Genomic DNA, 18351 nt, shown 5'->3' with positions numbered 1-18351 from the left:
ACATTTATGGGTGTTTCCAATCTCCTGAAATGAATTTGTCTGAAGTCTCAGGAAACCATTTTATGGAAACAAAAGTTACAATTTTATCTAGTAAAGCTGAGTAAAGAAGATTCTCTCTTGCTCTTCAAACCAGTGACCAATCAAGAAGGCTGTCAGGGGTTACTGTGCAGCGGAATCTCATCTTTGTGTTGGTTGAAGAATTCAAGTGCCTGAAGAAATATGCTCTCACAGTTTTACTCTTCTTTAAAAGACTATTTTTAACAAATATTTGTCAGAAACATGCATTTCTGGGTTTGTCAGAAACATGAATTTCTGGGTATCTGCCAACAATGCAAATGGAAAAATAAGATATTTGATTTTTTATAGCATTTTCAGTCCATTTTAAAGGAAAATAGAGGACAACAATAAAATATGCAATTAACAGGAACTGAAAAAATTGTTACAAATCTACTTTGAACAGCAATTACTTGAGCTTGTTTAAAGTGGACCGGCGTGCTGCCAAAAAGACCTGGGAGGAGGCATTGAGACTGGGACTTGGACCATACCCAGACAACACCAGAAAAAGACTGGCTATGTCAGAGGTCCTCAGTGGCCAAGGCTTTAGTTTGATTACAAAAGCAGCAAAAGCTCCATGTTCACTACGAAACAGAACTGTGTTGTACTTCTGTCATCATGTAACTGCATCCCCAGACACCCTTATATTTGTAGTGGAGACAGAAGCAGAGATTGGTATTATCTAAGACTGGTCTATCAAAACTATATAAGTGAAGAATTTTAAATAAAATAATACTCCTGAACTTAGTATTAAACCCCCTGAGGCTGTTGGCCAGCTAGTCCAGTTGAATAAGTCACCCCAAAGTTATTATGTGAACACTATGAAGAATATCAGAGAGGTAGCTGTGTTAGTCTGTAGCTTTGAGAACAAAAGTCTTGTGGCACCAAAGAGACTAACATATATTGGAGCATAAGCTTTGCCCACGAAAGCTTATGCTCCAAAATATCTGTTAGTCTATAAGGTGCCACAAGACTTTTTGACTATGAAGAATGGAGAAAATTAAAAATGTGTTTTAAACTGATTTAAAAAAGAGATGATAACTGAATGGGCAAGAAGACTGGTTAAAATAGTAATGCTGTAATCCAAACAATAATACTGTGAAATGTGAAGTCACAGGAGCAAGGACTAGTGTTTTAGCAGCTGAAAATATTAAGTATTTATCAACCCCTGAGATTAAACAAATGGCAATTACATGACTTAGAGAACCAAAACAGTTTGCACCTCTCGAAACCAGGATTCTCTCATCTGGCAACATCTGTCGTCCAGCAGGACCATGGATGTTACTGGATCAGAGACCTCCACGTGGGAGGTTGCTAGAAAAGGGATGGCAGCTGGGAACCCTGCCTGGTGGTAGCCCAGTGATGGGACCTGGCAGCCCTGTGCAGGTGAATCCAGGGTCTTGTGCCCCTGTTGCCAGCTCCCCTTCTGGGGCTCAAACCGGCTCCCTGCTGGGGCTGGAGCCATCAGCCAGTTCCTCAGACAGGGCTTGTGCTGGCTTCCTGGCCAGGACTGGAGCCAGCCTCCAAGGGGCCAGTGGTTGGGGCTGCAGCCAGACAGAGTTAAGGCTGACATCAGGTGAAGGGGCTGCTAGGGCTGAATGTGGGGTGGGATCAAGCAGGGAACCACCATAGGGCAGATACACAAGATGAGTGGCTTCAGTTCCTGTTTGATGCAGATATTAGTAATATAAAATAGCTAGTGAGGAAGAACAGAAAGGGGAGTAGGGAATGGGAGCATCTCTCTCTCCCTGCAGCAAAGCAAGGCCTGGGGGAAGACTGGGTCAGCAATACACCTACTGCATGCTACCAGCTCCAGTGCCGGTCTCATGAAAGGTTTATGCTGTTGTGGAACTTCTGTAAACATAAGTCACATCTTTAAATTATGACACACACATGCAAGGAGTTCAAAAATAAGGGGAAGAAGCCAAAGAATGAGAAACAGATGGGTAACAATAAAATAATCCACTGACTTGTTAAAAGTGTTCACCAAAGCATGCCTGAAATCACATAAAAACTTCCAAGTGAAGAATTTATAATAGCATCAGTTAAGCCTGAGGAAAGAGCCTCTGGACTAAATTAGAGGAAATTGGGTCAGTGGGACAAGTAATTATTTTGACCTTAGCGATCAAGGCATAAATATTATCTTCAGAAACATTAGTTAAGGGAAGCAACAAAAGAGAAAAGAATAAAATGAAAAACAATTCACAGTCATCCTAGACAGATTGTCTGTGTCTACACTAGCCAAAAAGTCTGAAATGGCTATGCAAATGACCATTTCGAAGATTACTAATGAAGCCCTGAAATACATATTCACTGCCTCATTAGCATGCGGGTGGCCGCGGCACTTCAAAATTGATGTGGCTCGTCCAGACAGGATTCCTTTTCGAAAGGCCCCCGGCTACTTTGAAGTCCCCTTATTCTTATGAGCAGATGGGAATAAGGGGACTTCGAAGTAGGCGGGGTCCTTTCGAAAAGGAGCCCCGTCTGGACAAGCCGCACGGTGGTGAGCCGCGTCAATTTCGAAGTGCCGTGGCTGCCCACATTCTAATGAGGTGCTGAATATGTATTTCAGCACTTTGTTAGTAAACTTCAAAATGGCCATTTGCATGGCCATTGCAAAGTTTTTGGCTAGTGTAAAAGTATCCATTATGTTTTTCCAAAGCTGATTAATTTTGCGAGAGGGAGAATGCAGCAGAATCAACTAGAGCAATTTGAAATGTCTGCCTGAAAAGAGGAGTAGGAGGAAATTTAATCTCAGAATTGCCGCAGAAATCAGCATTAATGGCAACATTATGTTATTGCTGAGGATATTAAATGGCCATTTTTAAATGGTACCCACTGTAAAGTACTCGGAAAATAGAGAGTCTTGTAGGAGTCTGATATATATACACACAATTTTGGAGGAGAATATAAAGATCACCATCCTTCAGTAAAACAAAAAAGTCCTGTAAGAACCTTAAAGACTAACAATATTATTTATTAGTTGATGAGTTTTCATGGGACCGACCCACTCCATCAGATCTAGAGAATAACTGAAAGACGATCTGGTTTTTTTTTTTCCATTAGTTCTTTTCTTCTCTCAGTTATTTTCCAGATCTGATGAAGTGGGAAGTAAGGGATGTGTCAAAATAGTGCATTATTTCAACATTTGGCCCTGTTTAGACAGGGCCAAATGCCGAAATAGCCTATTGTGAAATAAACTCAAAATATGATAGGTCTTCAATGAAAAGTCAGATTTAGAACTTGTTTAAACCCTAAGGTTTCTGAATGAGAATAGCTACACTGACATGACAACAAGGTTGTGTGGGTATTTCACACTGGCGTAGGAAGTGAAGTTTGCACTAGGGTTTATACTGATGTAACTACAATTGATGAAAAAATTGTCAGCATGAGATATAATTGCATACCAACAGCATTGATGTTCTTTTTCTAGGGTTACATCTACACAGCACCCTAAACAAGATTCAAAATTTGTGCTATTGCAGATTGCCTAACATTCCACAGAAAAGCAGTAGAGGATTTTAAAGTTTTATGATATTTCTAAAACCTTTGTTTGTTCTTTATGGTGTATAAGTGATTAAATGACACATTTTCTGTTGCTGCACAACTTCTATGAACCCTGACTCTACAATGATTTAATATCCTGTTCTCGTCTCTTAATATCTTCTAAGCACGCATTTATTTCTGCACGTGAATCTTTTGTTGCCTTCCACTAAACAAATATTTTATAATTGACTGAGTGGTCCTTGAGGAATGCCAGATTGACAGCCTAAGACCTTGAAGACGCCTTTCCACAAAACACATTTACAAAGCAGACTTCTGCAGAATGCTATAACAATATGCTACACACAATCTAGAGAGATCACTTCTGGGATTTGAGGGAAGCTATGTCTCAGCCTGTGTCTACAGAACGAGATAAATTCGAATTTAAGGCAGTTAGCTTGATATTACCATGTGATTGTCTTCACTTTAAATATCATTAGCTCAATTTTGGGAGCACTAATATTGAGATTACAATATCACCGTTACCTGACGGGCATATCGTCAAGCTGAAATTCAAAAGTTCGATTAAAGGCTAGTGTGAAAGCGCCACCTCTTAAAATTGAACTTATTAGCCTCCAGAGGTGTCCCGTATGTACCCCACAGTGCCTCTCAGTTCTCCATTCTGGCCACTGTTCCCCAGGTGCGCTGGAATTAGGTAACAGGAAGACCGTGAATTTCAAAGGGGGAGTAGCAGGCTTGTGGCTATGGGCTCATGCTTGTATGAGAGCCTGAGAAATGTCTTTCTTTCTTTCTTTGCAATTAGTGCTACGAGCACATCTACCCATTACACATATCCCCTGCAGGAAGGTTTGTTTTTTTTTGGCGTTGCCTGGTGACAGTCACTGGCCCGCCACACCACACAGAAACAGGATTGTTGGGGGGTCGTGCTTGCATAAGATGCTGAGAAACTTGTTCTCAGTGGTTTACTATGTGCGCAAATGCCCCTCCCTCCCCCACAGGTGCCATGCAGTTGGGGTCTTTCCTGCACTCAGCCACATCACATGGTACCCCCTGACACAATAAAAGGATGTGCCTACCATTCAGTGGTGACCATGCTGCCAGGCAGCACCATATCCTAGTTTGTGCTTGTTTGGGACTCCAAGGACAGGAAAGATATTCAGGGGTTTGCAGCTGCCTGGGGTAAGTCTCCCCAGTGACTAAAGACGTGGGGGCTTGCAGCCTCCAGGGGAAATCTCCCCCAGTAGCTAAGATAATTGAGGGCTTGCTGCTGCCATGGGGAAGTCTGCCCCCGCAGCTAAGATACTCGTGGCGGGGGGACAACATAACTGCCCCTTCATTCCTCTAGCAATGGACCAGTGGTGCTTGCAGCTGCTGGGGGGAAGTCTCCCCCAGCAGCTAAGATAATTGTGGGCTTGCTGCCACTGGCGGGGGAGTCTCCCCCCCAGCAGCTAAGATAGTCAGGGGGATAAATTCAGCTATTTCAACATTCCAAGTGGCTTTACAGCCACAGAGCACAGCACCCCGCTTCCACTCCCTGCCAAAAATATTTTCAGGAGCTTGCTGTCCATTGCAAACACCTGCTGGTTTGATATTCCTGTTATAAAATCGTTTTGCTAACAGTTCCTATCTGTCTTCATGCTTTGACCCCCTCAAAAACACAGGGGTGGGGGGAGTCTAGTTGAGATTCCAGTTTCCATTATAAGTTCAGTGTATGATATTTCACTTCCATCACCCATGTTGGCAATGTCTCTGTAATGAAGAGGGAAGTCAAAAATCATTTTTCCTAGGATTTCCTATCCTCTTCCTTCTAACTTTGAGAATACAGTCCAGGTCCCTGTATTATTTTCAGGGATCGGCTGCTATGATGGGAGGGGGAACACTCAGTGGATGGCCAGTTGAAAACAGAACAGTCTGTGCACAGAAGCCTTATAGAGCACTGGAAAGCCAAAGACTCTCTTTCAAAAACTGGCCTATCGACTTTGTGAGGAGCACATGGAGAGGTAAGGATGGTCAAATTCAAACTTATAAATTCCAGAATTTCAAAATTGATATTAATACATTTGAATTTATGTTGTAATGTAGACACAGCCTAAGAATTCAATCTTTGGCTTTTCTGTTGAAGACTGCCCATAATGGAGCTGTTCACAACAGAGTATTTCTGATGTTTATACCTGTGCTCTGGGGGATGGATATAAGGCCATCTACATCCATTTGCATAGGCTACTGTATAGTCATCCTGTTGTGATGACTGAATAGATCTCATTAGTAAAACTATGCACAAGACCCGATCAGCAGACACAAAGCAGCCTCTTGTACTGAGTGTAAAGCATGCCATAGAAATAAGGAATTTGCTAACTGGAACATACACAAGTGCAGGATTTTTAGAAGAAAACTCATTATTATAGTGGATTGTTCTTAATGCATCCATTGATCTACCTTACAGAATAATAAATGAAAAAAATAACTCAGTGTATATGTGTTCTGTGACTTCTCTTAGCATTTTATTCCCACTGTTTCTGTGAAGACTGTAAACAAAAACAGATTGTTGAAAAAAGTTCCCACCATAAGAACCACTTTAATGTTTCCAAGCTTTGGGAATCTATTCTGAAAGAGACCACTGTGTGTGGAGAGGCAGCCCTTTTAGTGATAGCAGAAAAAAGGACTGTTTGGTGGAATTCATTAATCCCATCAAGCCACCAGTCCTCTTTCTCCTCCCCTTTTATTTGCTATGAGTTCCAGATAGAGGATTCTGGTGCCAAACTTTGACGTGATAGCGGAAGCAGTGTCTCCTTAGATACTATTTTTTCTTGTCAGATTCACAAAAAGCCATTTAACTAGGAAGGCTTTAGTATTCCTGCCATGTGGGTTTGTTTCAGTCTGTCATCTAGAATAACAGAACAAAGATTTTTGTGTGTAACAGATTTCATAAAACATACAGAATACTTCTGCAACAAAAAGTTGGGTAGGGAAAACCAACTACTAACTTAGTATTATTCCCTGTGTATACGATGTTGGAGGGCGTAGCATGTTATCATTTTCCCTCACTTACATCCACAGTCTTGTATTAAAGATTTTAGGTAGTACAGGTAATCCTACAAAAATAATAACTGTGCAACAAAAAATGGAAATTATGTAGGCTGTTTTCTTCTTAGATTTTTACTTTGACCTTTATAACTTTTAGTGGGAGCCTTTTAAAACTTCTGCTTATTATATTGACCCTGGCTATCATATTTATAGGAATGCTGTTACCCCTTTTGAGCCACAGCCAGTACACCTGTCCCTCAATTTACAAATGTAATTCATTTGATGAAAAGTGTTTGCAAGATGAAAATTCATAAATTGAAAATGGAGCTGCCAGTGGAGCACTGGCTGTACTGTGGATACTCAGACAAAGGTTGATTCTTCATTGTAGTGAAAGTAGTGTTCATAAATTGAGAAACAGGCATAAATTTACATGGTTTATTGTAACAAAAATTTGTAAATCAGAAGTTCGTAAATTGAGTGATAGGTGTGTTCAGGATCCTGTGGGTTATTCCCTTGTAGAAAGAGAGATCAGAAATCTCAGACTATTTCTACAAGCAAATGAAGGTGTTACTGCAGTGTGGGTACATATATGCTTTAATCTAACTAACATGGGTACCAGTGTTAATGGAGACATGACAGTGCAAGCTAGCCACCTGAGTACATGCTTGCTAGAGACCCTAGGAATATTGTTAGATGGTAAGAGTGCCTGCCCTTTAATCACCCTGGCTTTCTCCCAGGGTCACATTGGTGGTGCTGGCTCCTTTGGCTTTCTGTTGTCATCCCTGGCTGCTTCTGTGATCTTTCTGTCAGCTTCTCTTACTACCACCCTCACCTCCATCAAACAATGCCGTTTGTATTCAGGCACCAGTGAAATCTCATGTTTGTATAGCTCAAATACTGACCAGCCTTGCATATCGCCTGGTGCTCTGTGCGGCGGCTCCTAATGCATCCCCTTTTTTTTCTCTAAAAGTAGTCTAACAGCTTCCCACTTTTGTCATAAATGAAGGGTGGCTATCACACCCTCCCACCCCAATAGATCCATAGTCTTTCATTTTAAATGTAGCCGGTAACTTTCTGCCTGTGGACTTAATCTTTTCAAAATACTGAGCACAGTGGGTGCTTTCTAGATCCATCAAGGGCTGATTGCACATTTGCAAAAATATTTAAATACATGCTCAATTTTAACATGAGTAATACCATTGCATTAAGTGGAACTACTTGCTTAAAGTTAAGCATGTGCTTAAGCGTTTTGCTACGTGAGCCACAGATGGCTTTCTCAGTGCCTTGCAGGACTGAGCCCTATGTGGTTTGTTCAAGAAGAGTCACATTTGAATTCTCTCAGGTCACGTCTACCCTTAGAGCACTACAGTGGTGCAGGTATACTGGTATATGCTCTGTCACAAGGGTTGGGATCCTTTTTTGGGTCGGGGGCCACACAAAAATAAGAAGCAAAAGTGGAGCACCAGCATGGGCTCCCCATTGCTCAGGGGGCACTGAGACTCATAGGCCTGATCTGGCCCACAGGCCATAGGTTCGTCACCCCTGCTCTATCAGCAAAGCAGATACGTATCCGGAGTGCGGATCTGTCTTTATGCTGGCAACAACGGGATTTTGCTGGTATGTATTATTGCAGCACCCTCAAGCAAAACAAGCTGTACCAATAAAATGCAGCCTCTACACTGCTGCTGGCCCAGCTATATGGGTCAGGGCAAAAAAGGTGTGGTGTTAGCTCAAGTTGATGAACTTGAGGTAAAATGTTGGCACAGGCATGACAGTTTTCGATCTACTATTGCTATAACAGCTAGACTTTACCTGCTAACCTATGAAAAAACTACAAACTTGTTTGTTTTTAGATTGATGTTGCTTAGAGTTAGCTAACTCAGGTTAACAACACACCTTTTTCCCTAGTGAAAATAAAACCACTGTATTGGAAACCTTTAGTTCAAAGACTTAAATTTTATCCCACCCCAAAGATGTGGGGTGGGAAAGGAGCCTATTACAAATTTAAGTAAATGAAACTTAAGTTTGTCTTCAGACTGGACATCTTCCTGAAGTCTGCTGGGTCTGTTCAAGACCACTCTTCCTTACTGCTCCTTTGGACCACAACATGGAGATGGTCCATGCAAAGGGGGACAAAAATATCATAGCCGATGCCCTGTCACACAGGGAGGGCCCCAAACTTCCCCAGGTCAGTTCAGTCTGGAAGCGGGGAGAGATATGATGGAGTGGGGGGGATTGTGCAAAAGTCAGGCTGGATGTGTGTCTGAAAGGCAGAGCAGCTCACAGCGGTTAAGCTGGCAGGTAACACCTCTCTCCCTGAACAAAGAGCAGGGAGGAGCCAAGCTGGGTTTTGAATCGGAGGTGGCGGTTGGAAGCACGAGGGGAGGGAGGAAAAGCAGCCAGCCTGAGCTGAGGTGTGGCTAGACCCTAGATAGGGCGCCCCTTGGGCTCTTCTCTCCGAGATGGATTGGAATGACTGTCTTTGCCTGCTGTACTGACACCTTTGTGCCATGCTGTACCTCTTGTCAACTAATAACCTTCTCATTCTACCGGCTGAGTGAGAGTCACTCCTGCCTGCGAACAGAGTGCAGTGTTTGGGGACCCCAGAACCCCATGACAGCTGGTGTCAGTGCTGGGATTTGAACCCAAATCATCCTCCAATGAATCCATATTGCAGCTTAAAGCTTTTTGATGTGAAAGCACACTAGTATGAGGAGGCAGTGCAGTGCTGAGATGGCTGCTTCTGTTAATTCAAATAGGGCCTTTTTTTTTAGCTTCGTAATTCAATTAGTTTGTTCAGCTGAAGTGTCTCCTGCTACTTGCTTTGAGGTTTGCGTGTAAAAAGATCTGCATATCATACTTAAGGAAAATATGGGAAATATCCCTCCTATTTCAGCCAATGTTTTCACTCACTCTCTCTTTCAAGTGCTCTTGCTGCTTACACAAGCTAACTGGAATCAGAAAGCTGACGGAATGCTTAAAAAGTAGATCAGGTATCTGAGCTGACCGCCACACCAGGCAATAATTACTTTAAAATGGTCATCCGAAAGGAAGCAAACATGGAACTGCCCTATCTTTTAGGCACAGAAGTGAACACTCCTTTATGCACTGAAGCAGGTAAGTAAACAAAGTGGCTGATGACAAAACCCCAACTTCAATTTAAATTCAGGGATTGGGGTGAGGAGGACATATGCCCACAACTCTGCAAAGATTTATTCTGTGTGTCTTCAAAAACGTTTTTCCTTCCATCTTTCTGTGCAGCAACAAGCTGCACTTTCAAAAATACAGTGGAAAAGAAGAAAAATAGAAGGCAGAAGAGGGGAAATGCTAGTTAACATTAAATGTTTTTCTTCTACAAGAGCCTCAACAGTAATACTGATAATGGGAGCAGAACTTTTCCCACGGAATAAATGTCCAGGTAATGTTTGCACTTTGGGTTACTGAGTCCCCCAGCCCCTTAGCGGGAAATACCTTGGGCCTCAGTCATTATTCTTTGAATGATTTTCACAGCTATACAGTATGTTGGTACATGTTGACTAGTACTTTATCAGTGCTTAATCAGATAGTTGGGTAGCAAGTTGAGGAATTGTGTTAGAGTCTCTGAAACAAGGGAAATCATGTGAATTGAACTCTTGCAAAATTTTCTCCTGTCACTCAAAATCAAGTGTGTTGAAACCAAGTGAATTTTTTAATTTTTCTGATAGCCACAGTCCAAAGGTGGGACTAAATATGTGCATGTTGAGTGCTAATCCTCCTTTAATCTGCTAACAAAACCCTCAAATAGCCACCTACAGCCATTGACACTAAGACACTGCTGGCCCAAGGGTTTAGACTGGGAGCCCTGGTACAGTGAAATACCCACAAGATACAGTGAACATCACTATCCCATGACAGCTCAGCAAATTTGAGCAACAGACCCAAATCCACTTTATGGCTTCTATTTCTAGCCAAGCAATGGCTTTTTAGCTGCAGAAAATGAAATAAGATGGCTTTGAAAATGTCCTCTCCCCCAGAATTAATGCTCAGAAACACCTGTAGTCCGTATTTTGCAGTTGTTAAACAATTTACTCTTAAAAATTCCCTTGTTGAGCATAAAAATCTGGCAAGACTCTGGCCCCATTTCAGTTCTAAGGTGCGTGGGCACAAGTCTAGGCAAGCTAGTGATGTTTCTCCCATTTACACTAGGGTGAATTGGCCCTCTGTGCTTTCAGAATACTATCAGGCTTTTAGTTCTGCAGGGGCCCTTCTTACCCCAGACTTCTCTAGAGACATGAACTTCCTCTGTTTTTCCTTCTTTTCCTTGCCCATAGTGACTAGTTCTTTGACATGTGTCAGCCAAGAATTTTTACCTCTGTGTTTGTGCATGAGTTTGCTGAACAGCCTGTTTGGGGAGTAGCCTGGACACAGGAACAAAAGGAACTAGGCTTTTAATACTTGGACTGGGTTTAACGGATTAATCTTACCTATGGGTATTTGGGATTTGTTTAGAAGCAGCATGAAGGACCAAGGCCCCAGCACAAGGGTGGGCAATAATTTTTTATGGGTGGCCACTCCAAGGTTTTGGTAACTAGTTAGGGGAGTGCACTTTTCTGTGGAAGAGATGCTGGGTCTGGGATGGAGGTTGGGTGCGGAAGGATAAGGGACTGGGGTACAGAATAGAGTGTGAGGCCTGCGATGTAGTTTGGTTGAAGGAAAGGGTAGTGTCCTGGGGCAGTATATTGGGGTGTAGTATCTGGGAGATGGTATGTGTGCAGAAGAGGATTCTGACCTAGGGGTGGTATGTAGGAGTGCGGGCAGGGTATGAGAGGGAGTTGTGACCTAAGGCTGGGAGGAGGAGGAAGAGGAGGAGGAGGATGTAGATCAGGTACAGGCAAGATACGGCCCATGGGCCAGATCAGGTTCATTGAGCCTTTTAATCTAGCCTGCAGCTGACAAGAGAGCTTCAGGTGCTACCCCTGCCTCCAGCAAAATCTCTCAACTCTTATTGGCTGGTTTCACACGATGCACCTTCCACCAGCAAAATCTCTCAACTCCTACTGGCCAGACCAAGGGGATCTGAGAAACTGTGCTGCACTGCCCCACGACTAGCTCGCACTGGTTGGTTTTTATGTGCTGCCCTGGCCAGGAGGACCTGGGAGATTTCACTGGGGGCAGGGGCAGAACCTGAAGCTCTCACACTGCCCACAGGCCAGATTAAAAGCTTCATGGGCCAAATCCAGCACAAGGGCCATATCTTGCTTGCCCCTGCCCTAGTGGGAGCTTTGGGATTCACTATGTTTTGAACAGGAGTCTTTGTCCCTTCCTGTCCAGACCCATTGGAGAGGCTAGTGGTGCTGAACGTATTGGTCTTGCACACACCTTGCACTTAGGAGAGAGTACCTTGGGTCTAACCCCTTCATGGCATTATAGGATTGAGTGAGGTGCCTTGCATTCTCTATTCATCCACGCTGGGCCAGGCACAGTCTGGCCCTTGTAGTAGGGTGGTTTTGTGGCATTAAAATTGTTTTTTATAATGTTGATAATTCTTTCTGTATTTATAAGGGCAAGCGAGAATGACAGTCTCTGGTAGGCAGTGCAGTTTGGCCACTTAGCAAGTGTGTTGTTCAGCAAGTCTTTAGTTACATTGAAGAGCTGAGTATTAATGCTTGGACGGAATCCCCTTCCGTGTGCATGCTCTTGTAAACATTGATGAGCGTGGGAATTGTACTACTGGAAGTCTCATATTTCAGATGAGACATAAAACATAACTGACCTGGTCAATAACGATTCCCTGAAATTTTTACAAGCTTTCAGGTGTTAGCACCATTGTCCTGGTTTAGTTTCAGCATGAATATATTTTGCCCATGTATTGTTGCTTTTAATGGATAAAATATTTTTCATTTTCCTGTTTCCAACATGATTGTCTTATTTTGCTCACACCGTTATAATGGTTGCTGTGTTCTAGTCATGGAGCCACATCTCTACATCTATTCATATGGATCTGTGCATAAGTTATCTTGTAATTCAACATGTAGAATTTGTGGATGAGAAGTGTGTACTTCCCTGTGAACCTCAGTCATCTTATCCCATATTTGCAATTACTGATGTACTTTTCATTCTCTCTCTTGAGTTGTTCATTTGTGTGTTTTTCTCTTTCAAGGGTCGTGATTATTGTTCAGAAGAGGAGGACATCACATAGTGCCAATTCTGCCAATCAGAACAGGAATACGACTGTGTAAATAGATTACAACCCAGTCAGAATCTTTTGGAAGTCTTCTAGAGTGAGCAGCACTACATAACAAAAGAAGATAATTTCCTCATTGTACGCTCCAGTCAGTTACAACGTTTCTTAAAAAAACCCAGACATGAATATTGCTAAGAACTCATATGGAACTCTCTTTGTTGCTGCTAGTTTAAAACTTGTTGCAACTTTTTACTTTTCTGTGTGCAGATATGCAGGAAATCCTCAAATTTAATCTGAAAGACACTGTTGATTTTACTAAGGCTGCTTGGCCTATTTTCTATCGGATGGGGTAGTGTTATACAAAACTTCCATGACTGAACATCAGACTTCTAAGAAATCCTCAGTTTATTTGACAGTCCACTGATGGGCTGGAGTGCTTAGTATTACTGGTGATTTCAGCCTTTGGATATGGGATGTGTTTTGCTATGACTGGCCTTGTTTCTCTACTGGGAAGAAGTTGAGAAATTACTCTCCATTAAAAGCATGTTATCACACAAATACTGGAAATGATGCAGGAGCAGAAATTTGTATTTTAAAGAGAAAAAAGTTTCATTTAATAGGTATCTTAATCAAGGACTAAGCTTACAGTGTTGGCTTTTCTGAATGAAAATGTAAGTGTGATCACAATCATTTGAATCCCTTTTTTTCTAAGAAAATAAACATTTACTGTTTTTATGTCTTCTTGTCTTTTACCATTCATACAGTACAATGTTTTATGAGTCTGGGAGACTGGGAAGCAAAAGCTACCTCCAACAGTTACAGCTCTACGGTGCTAGCATTTTAAAGCACCTGTGTGCCAATTTGGAATGTTCTGTTGTGTGTTTGTAGAGTTTATTTTTCCATATTATGCAAAAGAGGATATTATCTTCTTACAGGCAGATGTAATATTTTTAACAAATATTGTCATGAGTAAAAATAATACTAAAGGGGGGAAATTACCTTTTGTATTTTTTCTTTTAAAGTTGTTAGGTAACTGTGCCTATCTTTATCTTTATATGACAATGTATAACTCCAAAAGGTAACCACATCTAGAAAAGATTCTGTTTTTGTCAACGTTATCAGGACACACAGGTTTCTCCATTAAGTCTATTCCAGTGCTGTTTTGTTGGATTATGTATGTGGAATGTGCTATGGGGTTTGAGCTGTATTCAGGTCAAGATTTTCCAGTGTCTGCTGATTTTAAGTGCTTCTGTTTTTGGGTGCCCAACTTGAAGCATTTTAAAGGGCCATTATTTGCAGCTGGTCACATTTGAAATTCTTGTCTAGAGTTATGAACCCTGGACACTGGGAATTGTGGAGGCGCAATAATTAGTGATTTCCAGCAATAGAATACAGTGAGGCCAACGGGAGTAGAGTTAATCTATGAAAAGGGGTTGTGCTGTTTTGAAATTATGTCTTAGTGGAGCAACTGATGCTGCTACACTATTGCTTGAATGTTGTATAAAGCCACCCTCAAACTTTTGCCTGCTCTTCCTTTTCTCCCTCCCGCTACTTACGTATTTTTTTCCACAGTCTTTTTTCTTTATTTTGACCAGAGAGCAGAGATAAAGAGCAGTGAGGTAGAAGCACCAGTTCTACCACATGCACACACTTGAATAGTGAATATAGGATATTAATACTTGTTGCATTTCATCTTCGCACAGGACTAGTTCTAGATGTCAATAGACAAAATAACGTCATGCGCCATTAGTAAAATTGTTGTATCAATCTTTTTTTTTTTTTAAATGTCCTATATGGTACAATCTGCTGAGGGCACCTTAACCTGCCCTAACCTTACTGAGAGTTGAGTGCTCAGTACATCACAGGAAAGAGCACAAAACTACCAATAAGCAGCTAATTTTTTCTGGGTAAGATTCCAGGAGCAGCTGTCCTAATAGAAGGGGATTCTACCAGATTGCACAGATTCTTACCCTGCTTCCAACTGAGAATGCCAGTGTCTCAGCTCTTCATTCAGTTTTACAAATCAGTTGTTAAAATCGTAACAATTTAATCTTATTTATTTTGCGGTATAGCATAGCTCAAACTGACCAGCAGCTACATTTTCTTACTTGGGATAAGGCATCACCTCATTTTTATCAGACTTGTCCTGGTTTGTTTTGAACTTGAACATGATTGAAACTGGTTTGTGTTCTCTTACGCTGTGCCCCTGTAGTACTGAATTTGTTTCGTGAGTTGGTGTCATAGCTCCATTAGGTAGCCATCCCTAGCAGGAGCATAAGGAACACTCACTTTAATTTCTCAAACAACTTGGGGCCTGGTTTTACAAGTCCTACTCATATGAGTAATCCTTACAAGATTAAACCTCAGTGGCTTTGAGAGAACTATGTGAAGAGTTGCAGGATTCCAGGACTGAGCCCTTTCTTTTCAAGTGAACAGTTTATATGTGACATATGTTTCTTGCCATACGAGTTTTATGTTGAAGAACACATATACAACAGCCCTTAAATATGTCATTCTCCTTCAGTATGGCGTTACTTTAAGCATGCTACTTTGATGTGTAAATAAAAATATACAGCTTATAATCTTAAGACAAAGTTGGTTGCTAATGTATATTGTTATAAGTCTTTGGAGGGAAGAAAAAAAACATACCCGATCCTTATCATGTGTCTAACATGACTGTACTATTAAGCAGCTAGTGTTTTAAGCCTTTGTGTAAAATATAAGCTAACTTGCCTATTGCTGCCTTCGGGTTACAAGTAGCAGCAAAAGCTTGGGTGGGCAGTTGTATTGGTGGGTGCAGTGGTGAGGGGAAGGAAGTTTTGGGAGGAGAATTTGGAGGGAAATTAATAGCTGCTCATTGTTCTTTATGGAATTCAAGGCTGCAGCAGACTGCCAATGGGTGTGGAGGGACTGTCAACAAGATACATAGTTACTGTACCCATTTGATTGCGTGGTAAGTGTGAATAGAATTGAGAAGTTTATTATTCATCTTGTTGAGATCCAGTCAGCAAATCCTGGACCATCACAGTATTTGTTATCACTGACAGCCAGCATGCAAAAAAAACAATTTTGTATTGTCAGTTTTTTGGTCTCTGACTTTGGCTAGTGCCTGGTCATTTAATTAGCAGTCTTTTTTTTTTTTTATACGTGAAAAAGCACAGTTCTGCGGTCATGATAAAAGTAACTCTATTTGCTAAAACATAACAAAAAAAAGTAGCAAAAGTCTTTCTTTAATCTCCACTGTCAGAGTTCTGTAAAATAAGCTGGTTTGTGAACGTTCCAGGCTCTTTTTTTCCTTCTCTCTATACCTGGATCACTGCAAGCTGTCTGCTTTGTTTGGCAAAGCAAGAGGACTCCATTGGCATATTTACTGAAGATTTACTCAGTGACAGAGAGAAAGGCGTGCTAGTCTATATACTATCAAAACAAAAAAGCAATAAAGTAGCACTTTAAAGACTAACAAAATAATTTATTAGCTGAGCTTTCATGGGACAGACCCACTTCTTCAGACCATAGACATACCAGAACAGACTCAATATTTAAGTCATAGAGACCCAAAAATAGTAATCAAGGCTGACAAATCAAAAAAATTTTATAATTCTTGACTCCCACCCCTCTAGTCTCTGATTTGCTCACCTTGATTTTTTTTTTTTCTGATTTGTCAACCTCGATTATTATTGTTGGTTCTCTATGCCTTAAATATTGAGTCTGTTCTGGTATGGCTATGGTCTGAAGAAGTGGGTCCGTCCCACGAAAGCTCACCACCTAATAAATTATTTCGTTAGTCTTTAAAGTGCTACTTTACTGCTTTTTTGTTTTACTCAGTGAGATACTGAAAAAACTTCAGCAGAACAAGTGGGGAGAGTACATACAGCTGGTTGGAAATAATAAGCTGGAAAGTGGGCAGTGAACAACAGAACCTCCTTTAAGTTGAAAATGCTGAAGAGTGAGACTTTAACTGAATGCCTGTGCTGTTTTGGTGAATAGTAGTTTATTCATTTAGTGTTAAGTTCATCAGATAGACTTGATTAAAAATATAATCTATTTTATTTCCTTTTCAAAGACCAAACAAATTGTACTAGAAATCTGAAAATATAATATTTAGTCCTTCTCTGCTAATGGCTTGTAACAATATAAGTAGATTACTGTAAATTTAAAATGTATCTCAAGTTGTACCTCAAAGTGGTCTTTTATACTGACCAAGTAGATTTAGAAGGAGGGGCAATTTAAGTGTACACATGTATATACTACTGATTATTTTTAATGAGTTTTTGAAGGAGTGTTATTCAAGAAGCATAGAGAAAGTGATTCTAGACCAAAGTGTACTGTTAGTAAGGTGACTTTACCCTGGAAGCTTAAGGTGAAATTCTGGTTCTCTGTACAGACCCTGAGTTAAAGGGTTTTGTGTTTTAATCTGTACCACTGGAATTTTATTTTCGACACACAGAGCCCTGGTAAATGCTCACATAAATTGTTTCATTGATCTGCATTAAGGACTACATCCTGGCCACAACCCCAAAGGCATCCTGCATGTTTGTGCAATGTGTGGGAAGGGGCAGGAATTCCATACCCTATCAATAGAAAACACTAGCTCTGCACTAAGATGCAGTGTTTGGGTTGGTCACTATAAAATCCATTAGCATTTTACTGAGGGCATTTATTTCTATTCTTTAGATCATTATGTGAATAAAATGTCAAACTTTTGAAGTGCATTGAGACATTGGAAAGGCAGTCTGGCAGCACTGGAGTACATTCATCTAACCCCTGGCAGAACTGTACTGAGTTCTCTGTGCAGTTGTGTTAGCACAAAGACAGAGTCACTAGTGGATACTGCCAGAGACTGAAGAGAACAGGAGGCAATGGTGAGACTAGTTTTCCTATTTCTTATCACCTGTATGTCTGAGTAAAGTACAGTACTGGGTAATGGTAAAATTCTCACAACCAAAGAGCAAAGGCAAACCTCAACCTTTATGGTTTAGAACAAGGATTTTGATACCAGGTACTAATAAGTTAACAAAACAAAAAAGCAGTCAAGTAGCACTTTAAAGACTGACAAAATAATTTATTAGGTGAGCTTTCATGGGACAGACCCACAGTTCGAACCATGTGTTAATGAATTTTCTGGGTCACTGTAGGGGCTCGTTTGCATACTTGTCTTAATCTAATTCTTGACACCACCCCCCCATTCTGCCCCTCTACTCTGATTTGCTCACCTTGATCTTTTTTTTTTTCTGATTTGTCCACCTTGATTACTGTTTTTGGTTCTCTGGGCCTTAAATATTGAGTCTGTTCTGGTATGGCTCTGGTCTGAAGAAGTGGGTCTGTCCTACGAAAGCTCACCTGATAAATTATTTTGTTAGTCTTCAAAGTGCTACTTGACTGCTTTTTTGTTTTGATAGTATGTAGACTAGCATGGCTTTCTCTCTGTTACTAATAAGTTTACAAGTTAAGTTTCTCTCCCCTAGGCAAGAGGCCTCCAGCTGTTGGCAATCAATGAATGAATGTGGCAGACTGCAGCTGGAGATGGTTTCTCATCAAGCAGATAACCCTCTCCAAGGGAGATTTGGGGAAACAGCACTTTCCTACTGAGAATATCTCTTGTTGGG

General features: G+C 41.1%; 1 protein-coding gene across 2 annotated transcripts in view; it reads left to right on the top strand.

Annotated features, from left to right (window-relative positions):
• The window catches only part of C9H1orf21 (chromosome 9 C1orf21 homolog), a 187135-nt gene extending 173586 nt beyond the window's left edge, over positions 1 to 13549 (top strand). Inside the window, exons 6-7 of one of the 2 annotated variants that reach the window (XM_075002625.1) lie at positions 9844 to 10000; positions 12722 to 13549. In XM_075002625.1, coding sequence (XP_074858726.1) covers positions 9844 to 10000; positions 12722 to 12729 — 165 coding nt within the window. In that variant the 3' untranslated portion in view covers positions 12730 to 13549. The remainder of the gene's footprint in view (positions 1 to 9843; positions 10001 to 12721) is intronic. The other variant, XM_075002626.1, reaches the window with a different exon arrangement.
• The last annotated feature ends 4802 nt before the right edge of the window (positions 13550 to 18351 follow it).

This window comes from Carettochelys insculpta, chromosome 9, assembly GCF_033958435.1.
Source record: "Carettochelys insculpta isolate YL-2023 chromosome 9, ASM3395843v1, whole genome shotgun sequence".
Lineage (NCBI taxonomy): Eukaryota > Metazoa > Chordata > Testudines > Carettochelyidae > Carettochelys > Carettochelys insculpta.
This window is presented reverse-complemented; position numbering and strand designations above follow the sequence as displayed.